The following is a 19605-nucleotide window of genomic DNA, read 5'->3' as shown; positions in this document are numbered from 1 at the left end:
TTTGAAATGGCGCTGTTCATAAGTCTGATTTATTTCTATTTTTTAACTGGATTTAAAAAGTTATCTTTGAAAAGATTTGTATGTTGTTAAATATCACCAACTGGTATAAAAAAGGGATATTTTTGGGGTCGGTTTCAGTGACATTTCTTTTACACTCAAAGCATCTCCCCAGCTTATAATGTGTGGTTTTCGTCATCCTGATTCCTAAGTGTTACATGGTGTTGGGTTAGGACCCTTTTTTTTACTCTTTCTTATTTTATAGGCTACATTTCAATTCTAGCTTCAGCTTGTTTTGCTGGATCTGTCGCCATTGTCATATTGTCATATTCCTCGACAAGAAAAGTCTGAAAGAAAATCAACATATTTATTTGTAGATCAAGAATGTTCCTGACCATACTTTGACCTATAATGGTTTACTTCATAAAATGTGACTTGGATAGAGAGTTGTCTCATTGGCACGCATACCACATCTTCTTATATCTATGTTACTAAGCGCTTCATTCTTAAAGCATATTATATGCATGATATTAACAATGAAATGATATGTATTGTAGCCTTGATTGACCAGAAACAGTGTGCTGGATCAGAAGATGCTGTCCAAGCTAGACTTGAAAGTTTGGCTTCCCAATGGGAAACTCTTGTGGGTAAATCTACTGAGAAGAGTGACAAATTGAAAGAAGCAAGCCGACAACAGACATACAATGCTGGAGTCAAAGACATGGAATTCTGGCTTGGAGAGGTAAGCTTGGGAAAATGTTTGGAAAACCAAATATAGTCTGAAAATTCTGTCCGGGAATCATCTGAAATAAAGAGAGAAAAATGGAAAATTCATTGAAATGTAAAAACTTGTCATTAAACAAAATGATCATCAAACACCCATCAGTACAAATAGCAGTAGTAAAAACTGCCTGCCACAAATTTATTGTTGTGAGCTTGCTGTCTTATTATTGAAATTTTTATGACTTTTAATTATAGGTAGAACAGATGTTAGCATCAGAAGAGTATGGCAAAGATTTAGCTTCCGTACAGAATCTATTGAAGAAACACCAATTACTGGAGGCTGATGTAGCTGCTCATGAGGTAAATCTTACTGTTTACTAACAAAGAACTATTTGTTGGAAACATTTTTAAACAAAGTTGTATGGGAAATAGCAATAGTTGTGTAGTGTTATATTTGTTTCACAAATTTTCAACATAACTGAATATTTTATGAAAAAAAAAACTGGTTCAAATTCCAATGTAAAAATCTGATGGAATATATTAAAAAGATTACAGTGTTTAAAATCATACACTTAAAAACATGAACTTGAGACTATATATCGTCGCTGGGCTTCTAAAATGTCGTATATGACTTTTTTGGCTAAAAATACTTTTTGACACCAATGGTCTGGGCGGGAGGAAATCTTTGGTATTACAAAATAGCATTCAGTTAGACCAATCAAAATGTGTGAAATAAGACATATTACAAAATTGCCAATGTCAGTTGTTTGTAAAGTTTGCTTCCAAAATGTTGTATGAAAACTTGAAAATCGTTGTAGAATGGCTTTGGGAAAAAAATAATTATACATTTCTTTATTTCTGTGAAAATAATTTAAGTTCTTGGATAATCCAGAAATGTCAAAGTTTTTATTTCACTGCTATTTACAAAAATGTTCAAGTTCACATACGACGTTTTGGAAGCATGCATTTTGCCAAAATTTTCAAAGCCTGTTTGTGAGATATTTTTTTCTTGAAAAATTTGTAATTTACAACATTTTAGAAGCCCAGCGACGATCTGCTATTATTTAGTACAGAAATACAAGATATACCTTAAAAGCAACATAAATGTATTGTTCATAAGATCTGAAATACTGTAGATTCATTTATTGTAATGATTTTTCCAAAGTCTGCATACAGCCTGATAGAAAAATTTTAATTAGTAAAACATTTAAATTAGTGGAACACAAAAAATACGGAAATTTATGTCCAAGGAATAATAATGAATCACATTTGCATTTAAATATGTAATTTTATGCTCCAGGGTTAGTAACATATTTATTGCTCTATCCCACTATGCATTAAATTTCAATTGATTATTTTATTTATTTTTAAATGGTCCAGCCTATGAAACAGTTTGCCCCAACACATTATTATTGAAGTTCTTTTCTATTACTATAGGATAGAATAAAAGATTTGAACAGTCAGGCTGATCAGTTTATTGAAGGAGGTGTATGGGATGCTGAGAGTCTGGAAGTAAGGAAGAGAACTATCAATGAAAGATATGACAAGTAAGTTTATTTTATCATCAGAAAAAAGTGGATATAGTGACTCTCTTTTCATCAGTTTGGAATCCAAAATGGAAGGTTAGTTAATATTCAGAACAAAACTGTTTTTTGCAAATATTTTTTTACTCTATAATGTTTGCAGAGAAAATAAACAAGATATCATTTAATTGATAAATATAAAGTAATAAATTTTTTAAATGAATTTTTACAGGATAAAAGAACTATCCATTATCAGACGTAACAGACTGAATGAAGCTAATACCATGCAACAGTTCCTCAGAGACATTGATGACGAGGAGGCTTGGATCAAGTAAGTAGATAAATTACTGCAGTAAGTTAAGACTTCTATAAAACAAACCAAATAATTGTTTTTGTCTGACAAACTGTGGTGTCTTAAATATGCTGAAAACTTGCTGTTATATCTATGATAATAGAAATTAAAGACCAGTAAGTCATTTCAATGTCCAGTTTACTTAGTTATTCGTTATCTAGTACCAAGTAGAATATTCTTATTTTAAATTTTGGCATATAATAGACATATTTACACTTGTATTAGAATTTGTCCGCTGTTTCGTAAAATCACACAAGTTCCTGTAACTTTGACATCACAAATAGAGATTTTTGCTTGTCCTCATAAGGTGATTAGGAGCTGATCTAAGGTCATTCTTTGACAAAATTCAGTAAAATACCAAAAGTGTAATTTACAATTTATTGCTGATACACATTTTCAAAATTTGTACAAAACATTATTGATATTTCCATCTAAAGTATAGATGTTATGACAAACATGGACATTTATATTGTTGTTTTTTCTTTAAAAGAAAGCATCAGATAATCAAATTAAATAAAAAAGGAAAAGCAAGGTAATTTAAAAAGATACGGTACATGCTTCTGTCAGTGCTTATAATATACACATGTACATTTTATATCTTGTATAATCATATGTAATAAAAAGTACCATGTAATCAGAACTTGGATAATTTGTGCTGAATTTATTACTGATTGTTATCTTAAACAGATACATTACATGTATAAACGGTCTTATTATACTGTTAACTTGTGGAGTACTAATTTTGGGGGTTTCTTGGGGGATATGTTACTATGAATTCAAATCTTCATCAAAATACAAACCTCTATCGCTTATATGCAGAATTTTGAAAACCACATAATCAAGAATCCCTTAAAAGACAATTTTTACTGGATTTGAGCAAATTGGGACTCCAGAAAATAAAATAAATTCATAAAAATATAAATTTTCTAATTGATGAGCTTTTTGTATGTATTATTGTCAAATTTTCTGAAAGATAAGTATAAGTTAAAAAGTGTTGATGTTTGTTTAAATTTTCTACCAGACATTTGGACAAAAAGTTAATACTTTTCAATTTTCTCAGGGAAAAGAAACTCTTGGTTGGATCTGATGATTATGGTCGTGACTTGACAAGTGTACAAAATCTAAGAAAGAAACATAAGCGTCTGGAGGCTGAGTTGGTAACTCATGAACCAGCTATTCAGGTGAGTGGCATGAGAATAAACAAGAGGCAACACTTGTTTTCTTTTTATACTTTGAATCTGCCTTATTAATGTAAGACAGCAATGGCTTTATGAATTGGGATTTGCTACCTCATCCTAAATTATGTGTCTTTTAGTATTTTAGAGCAGTAATCTCCCTTTTCATACATCAAATTGAAAATGATGTTATACCATTGCTTGGAGGAACATTGTTGTGGATTTTAAAAACAAAAGTTAAATATTTGTGTACGATTTTGAAAAAAATAACCAAGAATGCATCTGATTCTGAAACGGTGAGTTAAAAACAGTATGAAATAAACTATGATTAGTTTATAAATAGTCAATGATTTTGATAAAATGTTGGCATCCACCAATGAAAGAACTGAAGATATTATAATGACAATTGAGTTACATGTGATGCAATATTTTAGGCTGTACAAGAGACTGGAGCCAAGTTGATTGAGGAATCTGACATCAACACTGCTGACATTAAAGAAAGATTGGAGCAGTTAGATAGAAGTTGGGAAGAACTAAAACAGATGGCTAATAACAGGTAAGAATTCATATCCTCACTTGCATAGCCATGAATATGTTTTTGTCATGAAAATTTAAAGAATTCAGAAATTGACGATTATTTTACTCGTAGTAGAATTTTGTTATATGATATTTAAAATGCATTGTTTTGGATCACTTTTTAACTGAAATTTATGTAATATAGATACTTTATTATAAAAAATAAGGCTTAATGAAGTGATTTTATCAAAGACAAATACTCGTTTTTAAATATAAAAAGGAATATGTGATATGATTGCCAATGAGACAACTCTCCACAAGAGACCAATTGACACAGAAATTAACAGCTATAGGTCACTGTATGGCCTTCAACAGTGAGCAAAGCTCATAATTAGTCAGCTTTAAAAGCTTCACAAATGTAAAAATATTGAAACAAGAAAACTAACGGCCTAAACTAACTTTAAAATCATTTTATGTTGTTACAGAGGAAAGAAACTAGACGAGTCGTATACCTTCCAACAGTTCAGTGCTAATGTTGAGGAAGAAGAGGCATGGATCACAGAGAAGCAGCATCTGCTGACCGGTGGAGATTATGGTGAGACCATGGCTGCTGTACAGGGATTACTGAAGAAACATGAAGTGTTCGAGACAGACTTCCAGATTCACAGAGACAGATGTGGGGAGATTAAAAATGAGGGAGATAAACTCATGTCGGAGGTAAACATCATGTGATAAATGTAGAACTGAGAAAGGAGTAAGTTCGGTAAGGGCCATATTTGGCCCCAATTATAAAGTTCATAATTAAAAGACAATAAATGTTTTAAGTTGCCTTAAAGACATGTTAGAAAGTTGAACAGAACTGTTTTTGTCAAAGTTTAATTCTAACACGTTGATTTTTACATCCAAAAAAGGTCAAGATATGGGATTTTGGTGAAATTTGACAAAATCAGCTAGATTTCAACCAAATAAAGGACCAGGAAACATAGAGCGCAGGCGTCGACAAGCTTAAGATTCAAATAAGACATGTGAAATGTCTTCACAAACATTATTTTAAAAGATCTTTGTTGTCGACGTATGCGCTCCATGTTTCCTGTCCAATAATCTATGGAAATTTACCCATTTTCATTGATTTTTTCGTGAAAAATCAATATGAGTACAACTTGTGACGTCATAATGAAACGCAGAAACGTAAAATTTTCAACAAAATGGTTTATATCCTAGCTAGTCAATGTATTAGCTATAAATTATCGTGATATTGGTCGATAACTCCGAATTTGAAATTTACGCTAAAAAAGGGGGCCATTTTAGGACCTTATCGAACATACTCCTTTCTCTTATTCATCATTATAGACAAAGACAAAACTTTTATAATTCTATTTTTATACGACCGCAAAAAAAAATTTTGGATCGTATAATGGTATGATGTCGTCATCGTCGTCGTCGTCCGAAGACACATTGGTTTCCGGACAACAACTTTAGTTTAAGTAAATAGATCTTTATGAATTTTTTTTCAGAAGGTTCAATACCACAAAAGGAAGCCTGGGATTAATTTTAGGGATGATGGTCCGAACTGTTTTGGATTTAGGGGCCCAAAATGAGCATATTTCTAGTTTCAGGATAATAACTTGTGTATAAATATTTTGATTGCTCTGAAATTGTACCACAATGTTCTATATAACAAAGGGAAGGATGGGAGTTTGGGGTTTATTGCCCAAACCATTATGGAATTAGGGGCGAAAAAGGGCCAAAAAGAAGCACTTTTCTAGTTTCTAGACAATAACTTGTGTTTTAGTGTATAGATCTTTCTGAAATTGTACTACAAGGTTCCACACTACAAAGGAAAGGCTGGAATTGAGTTTTGGGGTTATTGCTCCAAGGGGGGTTTCAATAAGTTGGGTCGAGGGATTTTTTGTTTACAATTTTTAAACGGGATTCATATTTTTTTTTTTTTTTTTTTCAAATTTTTGAAAAGTTTTCAAGATGAAATATTTAATTGCACACTGACAGTAATGAGCAATAGATTTGTAAGATTTTTTACCACATTTATTTTGTGTCAGAAACCTATATAATGTCAAAAATTTGATCACAATCCAAATTTCAGACAGTATCAAGCTTGAATGTTGTGTCCATACTTGCCCAACTGTTCAGGGTTTGACCTCTGCAGTCGTATAAAGCTGTGCCCTGCGGAGCATCTGGTTTATAGATGTTTAGGGCTCTGTTCAATTTTAAAAATCCAGTTGTCTATAAAGAAAATGGTACGCACCAGTGTTTAACAAAAGGTACTAGGAGTAATACAACCAGTTGTTAATTGTATAGGTTTGTTAAGGATTTATGTCTGGCAGATAACTATTAAATGCTAAATTTTTGCAGTTTTCGAGAAAATCTCAGGTAAAAAAAAAGTCACATAAATTTTCCCCTTCTTCCTGATCATATCATTGGGCCATTTACATGTGCAGTTATGATTAAAAATTTCATGAGAACATTTTAATTGTATTTGAACCAATAGTATTGGGTACATCTTAAAAGGTGTTTCTATTTGAATTTAAGCATACTGATAAATAAAAATCAGTAACGAAAATTTGTATAGGGTTTTACATAATACATATTTTTACTCCTTTTCAGGGTAACCACAATGCTGATGGTATTGCTCAGAGGATTGCAGGTCTTCAGGAGAAATTGAACTCTCTGTCTGATGCTGCTAACCGTCGTAAAGCAGGACTTATCGATAACTCAGCTTTCCTCCAGTTTATCTGGAAAACTGATGTAGTAGAGAGCTGGATAGCTGATAAGGAAACACAAGTACGATCTGATGATTATGGAAGAGATCTGTCTTCTGTGCAGACCCTTCTCACCAAACAAGTAAGTTTTTTTATTCAGGGGTAAATTTCTGCAGAATGTCTATTTTAAATCAGAGTACTGTAAATTCAGAAATTAATGCAAGCATTTGAAAATCTGCAAACAGTTATAAATATCAGCTTTAAGAATGTTAGTTCTAATTATCCTCATTTAGTAGCATTTTTCACATTAATAAAAACCTTACAATTATTTTTGTACAATACTTCTTTTCCTACCAATTTAGATTGACGGCAAGTGGATCAATCTCGTTACACTTCTGTTTATCAAGTAATCTCATGGAAAATAAAAATGACAGCTAAAAAATGATGGCCATTTCTGTAAAAATAAAACTTGAAGGATAATCATGATTAGAGGGTTTACAAACTAAAATTATTGCCATTTATTAAGTTCATTATAAAGAAAACTAAGGTAAAGTTGAATTGATAATATATTACATATTTAAGTTTATTTTAATCAAGGAGAGACCAATTTCCTCTTTTATAAATTCATATATATGAATTTCAATCTTGTTTCATAGGAAACTTTCGATGCTGGATTACAAGCTTTTGAGAAGGAAGGTATACAAACTATTACAGCTCTGAAGGACCAACTGGTAGCATCTAACCATGCCCAGACTCCAGCCATAGAGAAACGATACAATGATGTCATGGACAGGTATGTACTATAGTCTCGTTTAACAACAGTTAGGATGTCATAAATTTGTTAGTATAGACATCTTGAGTGATGGATTTCTAGGTCAAAAGCAAAAAGCATAACAAAAGTTGCATAATTTCTCTTTAATACTACTCATTTAAGTATTCATAGATTTACAATTATTATACCACAGTTAAAATTCTGTCATATCTCTTACAATGGAATGATATAATTTCATGTATAAAGCTTGTGACACTTTAAATAAGTTTTGTTAGGCTTGACTTTTTTTTAATCTATGCATTTGATGGCAGACGTTAAAGAAAAAAGCAATTTTAAGTACCATTACTAATGCAGCTGAAAACAGACAATATTAAAAGAAAAGAAAATTCATTCATTTTTTTTTGAATTTTATCATTTAAATTTTATTTTTTCAAGGTGGCAGAAGCTTTTGGGTGATTCTGATAGCCGTAAACAGAGGCTTTTACGTTTACAAGATCAGTATCGTCAAATCGAGGATCTGTACCTCACTTTCGCCAAGAAAGCTTCTGCATTTAACAGCTGGTTTGAGAATGCTGAAGAAGATTTAACAGATTCTGTTAGGTGTAATTCTGTTGAAGAAATTAAGGTAAGAGTTTGTTAAAATGTACTAAAGATAAAGATTCCAACAAAATAACCTTGTAAAGTGTATTCAAAGTAGGAGGATGTCTTCATACAATGAAGAATTTTAATTATTTCTAGAAGAGGACATGAAACACAATATTGAGTAAAAAATGCAATAGGCCACTGAAATACTTCTTTGCTACTGATAATTTTTATATGAATGAAAGAAAAGTATAAAATGCTAGGGTTTTTCGTAGAATAATTTTTTAGCATACATAAGTTTATGAGAAGAAGAAAAAGAAGATTATCAGATAGTTAAAAAAATATAATTTTTGCAGGCCTTGATAGAAGCCCATGATGGGTTTAAAGCATCTTTGAGTGCTGCCCAGGAAGATTTTAACCAGCTTGCTGCCCTAGACAAACAGATCAAATCATTTGATGTAGGAGCCAATCCATACACATGGTTCACAATGGATACCTTGGAAGATACATGGAGAAATCTTCAGAAGATCATTAAAGTACGAAGGTTTTCTTCATATGGCCAGGAAACTTACTATTCCAAATATTCTATAAGAAGACGTCCACATCTTATATTTTCTTATGTTTACTCATCCTTATTATTCCTCTTTTATAAAAACAGCAATGTTCTCATATTTTATATTTTGCTGCATGTATGTCTCTTAAAATTGCTACTGTCTTGGAAATAAAATACGACATATAACATACAGAATTTGAAAACAAGAAAGAATTTTTGTAAAACAGATTTTTCCAAATTTAATGAAAATAAGACCTAAAACAATTTCAGATGGTTGAATGCAGTCTCTATTTATTACAAACTTTAGGTGCCACATCCTCTTAAAGTAAAATGTAAAAAAAAAAAGTGGACACTGAAAAAAAAATTGTAGTCAGAAAAAAAATAGAATTAAGGAGCAAGGGAATATTTTAAGAAGACCTGTAACTAAGGCCTTATAATAAGAAACTAGTGATTTGGTAATAATTAGAGTTGCAGGATGTTAACTTGATGTAAGGTACACATTTTACTTCAGTATGTTTCAAAATAACAAACATGGTCAAGTTATTTGAAGTTATAAATATTAATCTGATATTAAATTTCGTTTAAGGAAAGAGATGTAGATTTGGAGGATGAACACAAAAGACAATTAGAGAACGATCAGTTGAGGAAACAGTTTGCCCAAGCTGCCAATGCCTTCCATTCATGGCTTACTGCTACAAGGTAATGTAGAAAACTTTTGATCTTCAATGAATTTGATGTCTATCTTACAATTGCTCAAGATCTGATAATATGTTTGAATTCTCAAATGCTATATCATGGAGAATATGGAGCAGAAAACCAAATGAAAGATTTCTAAAACTACATATACTTTTTCAAATGATAGTGATAAATAAATTTTATATAGAGATATTACCTTCAAAACCTGTCAAATATAAATCAGCATTCAAAGATATAGACCTATGTTATGTTATGTGGAAACAGAAGTTTTAAGAAGTGACTTAACACAACTCTATGAGTGTCTCCGACTAATGCATTTGTTGTGAATATTTTTGAAAATAAGAGTTATCTTTCTTTTACCTGTTAAAAAACTAGTTAAAACTAGAGTGTGACTTTCTTCAACTCTTTCGAGTGAACAGCTTTCTTTTACCTGAAAAAAAGTTAAATCTAGAGTGTGACTTTCTTCAACTCTTTCGAGTGAACTTTACTCTTTACTTGCTATTTTGATTTTCTGATTGTATATTTTCCGTTCTACAGAATGTGGCTCCTGGAAGGGTTATTATTTATCTCATATTTGGCATGGGATTTTCCTTTTTATGTTGTCTGCCATTATGAAGACTTATAGTACTAATCTAACCACTGCTGTCCTTTTATATATGACCATTTATATTTTGGCTCAGAAAATGTTTTCAGAATAATTTTAAATACTTTTTTTTAATATAGAACCTAAATATGCAAATTACACAAAGGACAGTATGAAATATCAGTATAATTAATCCTTTGCTATTCATCTTTGTTCGAATGTAATTTTTGTATACAATTTTAAGCTTTACCTTTTGACCTCTTGAAGAAACTTCCATAAAAGTATTCCCTGAGTATGTAACATATATATTGAGTAGAAGTTGCAGTGTATTAGATGTTAGACTTCCAGCATGATGATTTCTCATCAGCTTAGTTTGGCATTCGATGTGTGTTAAATGAATGAATTTAAATATTAAAATCAGGACTACTAACTTTAATGATAGGTTAATTCTTTATGTGAAAATTGCATGGTTTTTTTTTCTTTTTCTTTTTAAAGGATTTTAGTTTCAGGACAGGCATGATTTATTTCTGTAATTTTACAAAAAAAATAACATTTGCTTTATGTTAGCGACGACCTGATTAAATTTGTTGTGCAAGTGGTTGATTCTAGACAGATATTTTGAGGATTTACAATATTAAATGGGCACCTCTAATATATTTGGGGTGACATTGTAAAGACATTTAAAATGTTAAACTACACGATTGTGCTTTTGAATGAACCAACTTCTATTTGAAGAGCTAGCATCCTAAAGCGATCTAAATAGAACCAACCACTTGTACTAATAAATGTATAAGACGTTTGATGACATGGCTTTTGTCCATAACAATTTTGTGTTTTATTTTTCTTATCAGTTATATCTTTTATGTAAATTAGGGTCAAATAAGTCCCCAAACATCCAGAGATTTGGCAGCTTCACATTTAAATCTTGCTTTGATATTTACAAATTTTGTTGTGAAATATTTTTGTTCTGTATATTTTTGAATTTTTTTATGAGTTATTTAAAGTTAAGGCTTATTTTCAATGATTTATTATGCTTCATTGTTATTATTTTAAAAAGGGTTGTTTATTTTTTTTATGATCAGACTATTGCCAATGATATCTTTCTGCAAATATTTTCTTATATTCAGTTCCTTAAATATTTATTTTTATATTAAAAACTTTAGATCAGCAATGATGGAAGGATCAGGAACACTTGAGGATCAATTGGAGGCAACAAAACAAAAATCTAACGAGGTCAGGGCACAGAAGGGTCAGTTAAAACGTATAGAAGATCTTGGTGCTGCTATGGAAGAGAGGCTGATACTTGACAACAGGTAAATAAATCTTAATGATTTAACATCTGGAAAAAGGACAATGCTATGGTGTAATTTTTGAATGAAAAATAAAGAAATAAAGAAATACACTTTTACTATAACTGTATTTTTTGTGGAGTTGAAATTATTAATTTGACAGAAAATTTAAAAAGGATGCTGTACATTATGCAAGCTTTTAGATGAACTACTATTTTGTTTGATTGTTGGCAACTTGTTGTTCAGTGTCAGATTATGTTATGTGTCTTTAGGACTAGAACACTGTAATCATAAGGTTAGGAGATTAAAATTTTGTAATTTACAAGGCGAGAGAATTTTTACTAGAACAGTTTTCGATATGATAAAAAGTTTGGAAGCATATTGAATAGCAAAAACATGTGATTCTTCCGGCGGGAGTTAAAATCTCCCGCTTTTCAGACCCTCTTCCGTCCCTCCCGTTAAAATTTGAAATCTTCCGCTTTTTGAAAATGTCAATCTCGAAAAATTTTCAGTAGACATTTCTGTTTACAAAATAGATACAGACAGGGAAAAAGTCCGAGAAACTCTAAATTTATATGGGAAAAGTCTGAGAAAATCGGAAGTTTCCTGTAATGGAATTTGTGTCAAAAAGGTAAATAGGAAAATAGCCTTAAGTAATCAACGAAGGTGTTAAGGTTTAGACTGTATATACAACAATAAAAGATGATTGGCATTTACCTAGTAATCAACTAGCTAGTTAAATAAACATGTCTGGATGATTAAAAGTGATACTGCCAATGGAACAGTTGTATAAACATCGACTTTAATAAATTTTGATGCTGTTGAAAACATGGAACAGACTTAGTTTATAATGAACCTCAAAGACAATAAAATCAACTCAATTGCGTATTGTTATGCGTTTACTTTACTACATTGGTTAGAGGTATAGGGGGAGGGTTGAGATCTCACAAACATGTTTAACCCCGCCGCATTTTTGCGCCTGTCCCAAGTCAGGAGCCTCTGGCCTTTGTTAGTCTTGTATTATTTTAATTTTAGTTTCTTGTGTACAATTTGGAAATTAGTATGGCGTTCATTATCACTGGACTAGTATATATTTGTTTAGGGGCCAGCTGAAGGACGCCTCCGGGTGCGGGAATTTCTCGCTACATTGAAGACCTGTTGGTGACCCTCTGCTGTTGTTTTTTATTTGGGCGGGTTGTTGTCTCTTTGACACATTCCCCATTTCCATTCTCAATTTTATCAAATATGATATGTCTTCTATCTGGTCCAATGGAATACCTAAATAAGTGTGTTTGTCTTATAATTTGACAAAATGCAAACTGTATGTTATCACCAAATACTTGTACTCCAGCATCAAATTAAAGAAGACACAATATCACTATAGCCAAATTAAAAAATGGTGCAAGTCCAGTGACAAGGGTCAAGACCATGCTTACTACACTTCATGCAAAGCTGACCATGGTGGCCCTAATTACTTGACCAAAACTATGGAGACAGCTACCCACCAGAAAGCCCACAACTTTATCAGTTTATCAATTCAACACCTTCTGTTACAAACATGTTCAGTAGTGGTACAAAAGTTGACAATGTGGCTAAAGCAGATGTACTTTTTGCCAACTATGTATGATGACTGATGACTGTATCTTGAACTATAAAAAATTATGATGAATAAATATTTGAACCCCCCCTATCTTCTATTTTACTAAGTAAAAATGCCTATGTAGGTGCTTGAAGGTATGGAATCATTGTTGTATTTTAACAAAAAAGGAAGATATGCAGTTTAAACACACACGAAAAAATCTTGCATATGTCGATAAAAAATCTTGCGTATGTCGATAAAAAGGTCGATAAAAAATCTCCAGTTATGAGGCCCAAACTCCAGCTGAAAATTTCCAAATCTCCAGTTGTGGCTTGACAACTCTGTCACATGTATGTAATATGAGGCAGGCATTAACTGTGAAGGTTACAATACACCATTAGATTTTATGGGCGCAGCCATTTTATGAGCATAACATGGTATTCAGAATTAAAAGTATGGCGAATCCTGATTGGTCGATATGTGCGCCCGTTATTTTTTATTATTAGAGACTTCGTGCACTCTGCTTTATACAAAAGGCAAAATAAAAATTATTCCGTAGCCCTAAAGGCACTGAGATGACTTTTCAACGCTAGGACAAGACACGTATTTTTAAGGGCAAAATTGATAGGCATGGGAGATAAGTACAAAATACGCTAAGAAAAGCAACGCGAACCTATATTTTTTGGACCAAAAAATACTGTCCTAATAACTTTTCTTTGATTCTAGCAAGGTTTCGTTAAAAAAATCAACTTCCTAAAGTCTGTGTCTCGAAAAAGGCTACCATTGTCGCCTATGGGGAAATTAATTGTTTATTTCAATCTATACAGCATCGACATTTCTTTATCATAGTGCTCAAAAAGTGTCAAAAACAGTCATTTTACTTGACTTTTGATGTGAAACCGTATTTTTTGGTGACAAATGAAATATTGATTATCTAGTTTTTAAGCTATAGTCTGTTTCATATTTGTATTGCGTTTTACCTTAGAAACATGGGTGGGCTCGACTTTTGACTTACTGTGGAACGAATATGTCATTTTCTGAAGTTCTGTTGATTTGTTCGAATAGAGCAAGTACACGTCTAGAGTTTGTGAATATAAATCGATTTTTAAACATAACAATCTCGACCCAAGTGCTGTTATCGAAATTACCAAATTCAGCGAAAATGTACGGAAATGATCCCCTTCGAACATTGCAATGTTCACACGAATAACAAACTAAAAGAATAAGAATAAGCATGCCATTTTGTAGTTAACAAACAGTTATCGATGTCAAAACACAAATATTTACACATATTCCATATTTTGAAATGCTATAGTCTGTTTCAAAAATGTACTTTATACGAAAATGGTTTCATTTAAAACTGTTGTTCAAAATTCACCGTAGTAGTTATATATTGGATTGGTTTTGGTATCAATATAATCAGTACTTGGTGATATATAAAGAATCATTGGAGAAAGTGGGCATTATCTTCAGTCCCTTTTTAACAGTACCGCATTTACTCAAAAAAACAAAAAAAAATTCTTCACATTTTTCGACTGGGGTCACCTCCGATAAAAAATTGTGAAAATTCAGAGAGTAAAGCCAGAACGGTTTGAAGATGATTTATTTGTGGCATATATATTTGTGCATCTAACGCACTATGAATTGCACGATACAAGAAAGTATTAAATACCGTATAGGTTACAATACACCATTAGATTTTATGGGCGCAGCCATTTTATGAGCATAACATGGTATTCAGAATTAAAAGTATGGCGAATCCTGATTGGTCGATATGTGCGCCCGTTATTTTTTATTATTAGAGACTTCGTGCACTCTGCTTTATACAAAAGGCAAAATAAAAATTATTCCGTAGCCCTAAAGGCACTGAGATGACTTTTCAACGCTAGGACAAGACACGTATTTTTAAGGGCAAAATTGATAGGCATGGGAGATAAGTACAAAATACGCTAAGAAAAGCAACGCGAACCTATATTTTTTGGACCAAAAAATACTGTCCTAATAACTTTTCTTTGATTCTAGCAAGGTTTCGTTAAAAAAATCAACTTCCTAAAGTCTGTGTCTCGAAAAAGGCTACCATTGTCGCCTATGGGGAAATTAATTGTTTATTTCAATCTGAAAGGGGACGAAGTCTGTAAACAAAGTGTGTTAAAAGAAACGAAAATACTGTAACGTTTCCGTTGTTAGGGATTTAAGTTGTGACGTTACTTATGTTATGACGTCATATTCAATGTAAACAAAGAAACGCTATCATCTGACAGGTAATGTTTTTTCATATCATATCAAAGAATTATTAAAAATGAAATTTGTATTGTGTTCCTTCATATTTTACTTAGTCTCATGACAAGACTGGAAGAAGGAAGTAGATTTCTGCGCAGATGCGGGAATTAAGAAAAGTGACCAAAAAAAAGTTAACGATTTTGAGTTTATTAGTAAAATGAAAATTTAGGGAAATTTTCCCGAAATTTTTTGTATTGGTTTTTCTACTGTAATAGGGGACTTCGTCCCCTTATTAACATTAGACAAAGTTGTGAAATATTTGAAAAGTAAAATATATAAATTTATCACCATTTAAATTATTGTCCATAAGAATGATGTTAATTTGTTTTTCAGATATACAGAACACAGTACTGTAGGTCTAGCACAACAGTGGGATCAGTTAGACCAACTTGGTATGAGAATGCAACATAACTTAGAACAACAGATACAGGCAAGGTAGGGAAATTATTATTTACCACTCTCTATATTATGTTCTTTACATTTCATTTAATTTAAAATTTAATTGATATTGGTAAGGAAAAATATCTTTTTCTAACTAGATAAATGTTATTAAATATCTTGGATCAATCTGCAATTATTCAAAATAAGTATAAACAAGCATATATTTTAGTCCGAGTCTAGCACTGGACGTTTAAACTGATAATTTAACTATTGAGGTTGGATAAATCCCATAATCCTTGAGTTACTATGTAGAAATTTGTTTCTCTAATGATTATCAAATACATTTTCTAATTTTGATAACAAAAATCACCTTTGATAACGACCCGCATTCTACAAGGTTGTCAATTTTCTAACACATGTAACTGCATTACAATTCATCCAGTGAGCTGATAAAGGTTATGACCCAGAAACTTAGCCAATCATCTTCCGCGATATTTGGCACCACAAATTTATACAAGCAAAAAGGGTTAAATTGCCAAAGAATTAGAGAAATACAATTATATAGTAAAATGACAGATATATTGCATGATATTTTTCCTCTCTTACAGAAACAGAAGTGGTGTGTCAGAAGATGCTCTGAGAGAATTCAGCATGATGTTCAAGTAAGTTAATAACAACTTGTCATCATTGTCATAAGTACTTATCACATTAACTGGCCTTATCAGTAATTGTTGACATGAGATCAGGTTAAAATTCTTATGTAACATGAGGATGACTGACATGGCAGAATCTTATATACTGCTTGAATTTAAGATACACTATATACACTGATGACACAACAGTATAAAAAATAGGAATATAATGTGTCAGTAATTAGTTGATTTAATCACACAATACTTTTATAATGTTTGATAAAGTTAACTCATGGAAAAAATGTGCTGTTAATAGAAAATGTTTGATATTAAGACTGTGAATGTTATTTCATGTAATAAATTTTATAGACTTTATTGATTTGCATTAAAATACTTAAAAGAACACATTCAATTCAATGTAGAAATGTGTAATAAATCTCTGCGAAAAAAAAAAATCAGAAATGACCCACTTCTTAAAAAGAAATATTTTCCAAGAATCAACCCGATATTACAATTTGAGAAGGAAAAATAACTAACTTCAATGAATTTTAATTTTTGTTTGCAGGCACTTTGACAAAGATAAGTCTGGTAAATTAGACCACCAAGAATTTAAATCCTGTCTCCGAGCCCTGGGATATGATCTTCCTGTAGTGGACGAAGGTCAAGTGGATCCAGAATTCCAGGCCATATTAGATATGGTAGATCCGAACAGGTTAGTCCGAATTTTGATCTCAAAGTAGTATTAATGATAGAACAAGGTTGAGATGAAAATGTACGAAAAAACTTTTATTTAAATTTTAAATGTGAGTATTGATTATTATAAAAGGACACTTAAGTTTTATTTGGTTATCTGAATGATGTAATGGCTTGTATAATGAAACTCTGCTAGCCATTCTTCTTTAAAGTAGCTAGATGAAAGACAAATAAAAGTTTTAAATGGAAATTGATTTCATGTTCAATAGAACAGTACTCATTCAACCATCTATCTAATTAAGGCCTTACTTTGTATTCCTTTGAAATGCAAGTCCTGGAAACCAGGCATACCCCAGGATAAAGACATATTGTATTTTATTGAGTTTTTGTTCATTTCAAATTAACATGCAATCTTCGAAATTGCATACCTTTGTCTAGTATTTTATTTTAAAAAAAACAAAAAACTTTCTGGATAAGTTAGATAATATTAAAAAACAAGAATGTGTCCAAAGTACACGGATGCCCCACTCGCACTATCCTTTTGCATGTTCCATGGACTGTGAAATTGGGTAAAATCTAATTTGGCATTAACATTAGAAAGATTATACTATAGGGAACATATGTACTAAGTTTCAAGTTGATTGGACTTCAATTTCATCAAAAACTACCTTGACCAAAAAACTTTAACCTAAAACTTCCACTTCCATTTTCTATGTTCAGTGGACCGTGAAATTGAAGTCAAAAGTCTAATTTGGCTTTAAAATTAGAAAGATCATATCATAAGCAACAAGTGTACGAAGTTTCAAGTTGATTGGACTTCAGCTTCATCAAAAACTACCTTGACCAAAAACTTTAACCTGAACGAACGGACCCACAGACGGACGAACGGAGCCACAGACCAGAAAACATAATGCCCCTCTACTATCGTAGGTTGGGCATAAAAATCAAATAAAAAGTACCAGTAAAACAAAGAATTATAGTTTTGTTATAAAAATTTAACAAATATATGATTTAATTATTTCAGAGATGGCCAGGTATCATTACAAGAGTATATGGCATTTATGATAAGTAGAGAGACAGAAAATGTACAGTCTAGTTCTGAAGTTGTGGAAGCCTTCAAAGCCCTAACTTCAGGAGATAAACCGTTTATTACAGCACAAGAGCTGTATGCAGTAAGTATTGGTGTGACACATACAGGCAAATCTTAAAACTTGTACTTTTACTTGTATTATTTGTATATTTCCGCATTGATCATATATACCGGGTACATTTTTGTAGCAACTGTTTGAATTCACTAAAAAACATCTTCATAAAATTTGCAAAATTATGCTTCAGATTTTGTTTTATGAAATTTTATTGTCAATTGAATGCAGAAAAATAGAAGAAGAAGAAATGCGCAATTGAAATGGAGATTATCTGTGCAAGCTGCTGATCACAGTATTTTGCTCATTTTTGTAACCTTTAAAACAAAAAAATGGCACAGGGTTTTCTTATCTATTAGTTAAACTATTTTCTTCAAGAAATAAATGCTAAGAAGCTAATATCTCCTATTATTTAATTTCAGAATCTCACAAAAGATCAAGCAGATTATTGTATACAGCGTATGAAACCTTTTGTGGACAAGACGGGACGAACAATACCAGATGCCTACGATTATACCGATTTTACGGAATCTATGTTTATAAACTAACCAATATAGACAGACTTTATCTTGTGCAATTTTTACTACAATATATTCAGTTTATGTCGTTTTACAAACAATTTTATTACGCTTTATCAATCATGACTAGGGTTGTGGGAACAGGTTGTCTACAAAAATTACAGATCGGCTGAAAGGAAAATTAAATTTACAATTATAATTATAATTGAATTATTTGTATGCTGTTACTTTTAAAATTGCAGGGCGAAATGCTTCTTAAATTTTAGGTGCTTTAGATTTGGATATTTTTATGCTGAAAAGTGCTTGGATCTCTTATATATGAATGCATCAATTGATATCTAGAAAAAATACCGAGTATACTCATGATAAATATTGTATTGTTTTTATTGGAACCAAAATATAAGTAGCAGGAATTCAATGTTGTATGTTTTCAGACCATATAATATACATATATATCATGAAATTTTATTTAAACTGAATCTCGTAAACACTTCCAATTTTTTTTGCATACACCATACTGCAGAACTATTTTTATCATTATAAGCTTATTAAGTTATGTTTAAGTTATTAGCTAGAGAAATGAATTAAACATTATCATATTTGAGTTGTTGTTATATATCATTAGCTGATAGTATCAGAATAGTATATACCCCACATATAAGAAAGCAAAATATACTGGATTATATGAATACAAACACAAATGTGTCACCATGAAATCAATCTCTACTATTTGTGAGGGTCAAATTCCCATTACACCAACAAATCTTCATAAATTCTGGATTTTGACTGATGCCATATATGGGAGGGGCGAATCCGAGGTGACCAATGAACAGTCAGTTTTATTTCATTGAGATGGGTAAATTATGAATTTTGTTAACAAATTCTACAAAAAATGTTGCTAA

At 31.5% G+C, this 19605-nt stretch overlaps 1 protein-coding gene across 34 annotated transcripts in view; it reads left to right on the top strand.

The window, feature by feature from the left end:
- LOC139512332 (spectrin alpha chain-like) overlaps nucleotides 1-19307 on the top strand; it is a 55886-nt gene extending 36579 nt beyond the window's left edge. For 21 of the 34 annotated variants that reach the window (XM_071299891.1, XM_071299887.1, XM_071299884.1 and 18 more), the window contains 19 exons: nucleotides 555-739; nucleotides 976-1080; nucleotides 2158-2267; nucleotides 2476-2574; nucleotides 3656-3776; nucleotides 4205-4326; nucleotides 4772-5003; nucleotides 6909-7145; nucleotides 7660-7796; nucleotides 8211-8400; nucleotides 8714-8893; nucleotides 9497-9609; nucleotides 10144-10161; nucleotides 11353-11502; nucleotides 15671-15772; nucleotides 16327-16380; nucleotides 16916-17062; nucleotides 18068-18215; nucleotides 18608-19307. In XM_071299891.1, coding sequence (XP_071155992.1) covers nucleotides 555-739; nucleotides 976-1080; nucleotides 2158-2267; nucleotides 2476-2574; nucleotides 3656-3776; nucleotides 4205-4326; nucleotides 4772-5003; nucleotides 6909-7145; nucleotides 7660-7796; nucleotides 8211-8400; nucleotides 8714-8893; nucleotides 9497-9609; nucleotides 10144-10161; nucleotides 11353-11502; nucleotides 15671-15772; nucleotides 16327-16380; nucleotides 16916-17062; nucleotides 18068-18215; nucleotides 18608-18733 — 2576 coding nt within the window. In that variant the 3' untranslated portion in view covers nucleotides 18734-19307. The remainder of the gene's footprint in view (nucleotides 1-554; nucleotides 740-975; nucleotides 1081-2157; nucleotides 2268-2475; nucleotides 2575-3655; nucleotides 3777-4204; nucleotides 4327-4771; nucleotides 5004-6908; nucleotides 7146-7659; nucleotides 7797-8210; nucleotides 8401-8713; nucleotides 8894-9496; nucleotides 9610-10143; nucleotides 10162-11352; nucleotides 11503-15670; nucleotides 15773-16326; nucleotides 16381-16915; nucleotides 17063-18067; nucleotides 18216-18607) is intronic. The other 13 variants (XM_071299893.1, XM_071299888.1, XM_071299886.1 and 10 more) reach the window with 1 other exon arrangement.
- The last annotated feature ends 298 nt before the right edge of the window (nucleotides 19308-19605 follow it).

Source organism: Mytilus edulis, chromosome 2 (genome assembly GCF_963676685.1).
Source record: "Mytilus edulis chromosome 2, xbMytEdul2.2, whole genome shotgun sequence".
NCBI classification, from domain to species: Eukaryota; Metazoa; Mollusca; class Bivalvia; order Mytilida; family Mytilidae; genus Mytilus; species Mytilus edulis.
This window is presented reverse-complemented; position numbering and strand designations above follow the sequence as displayed.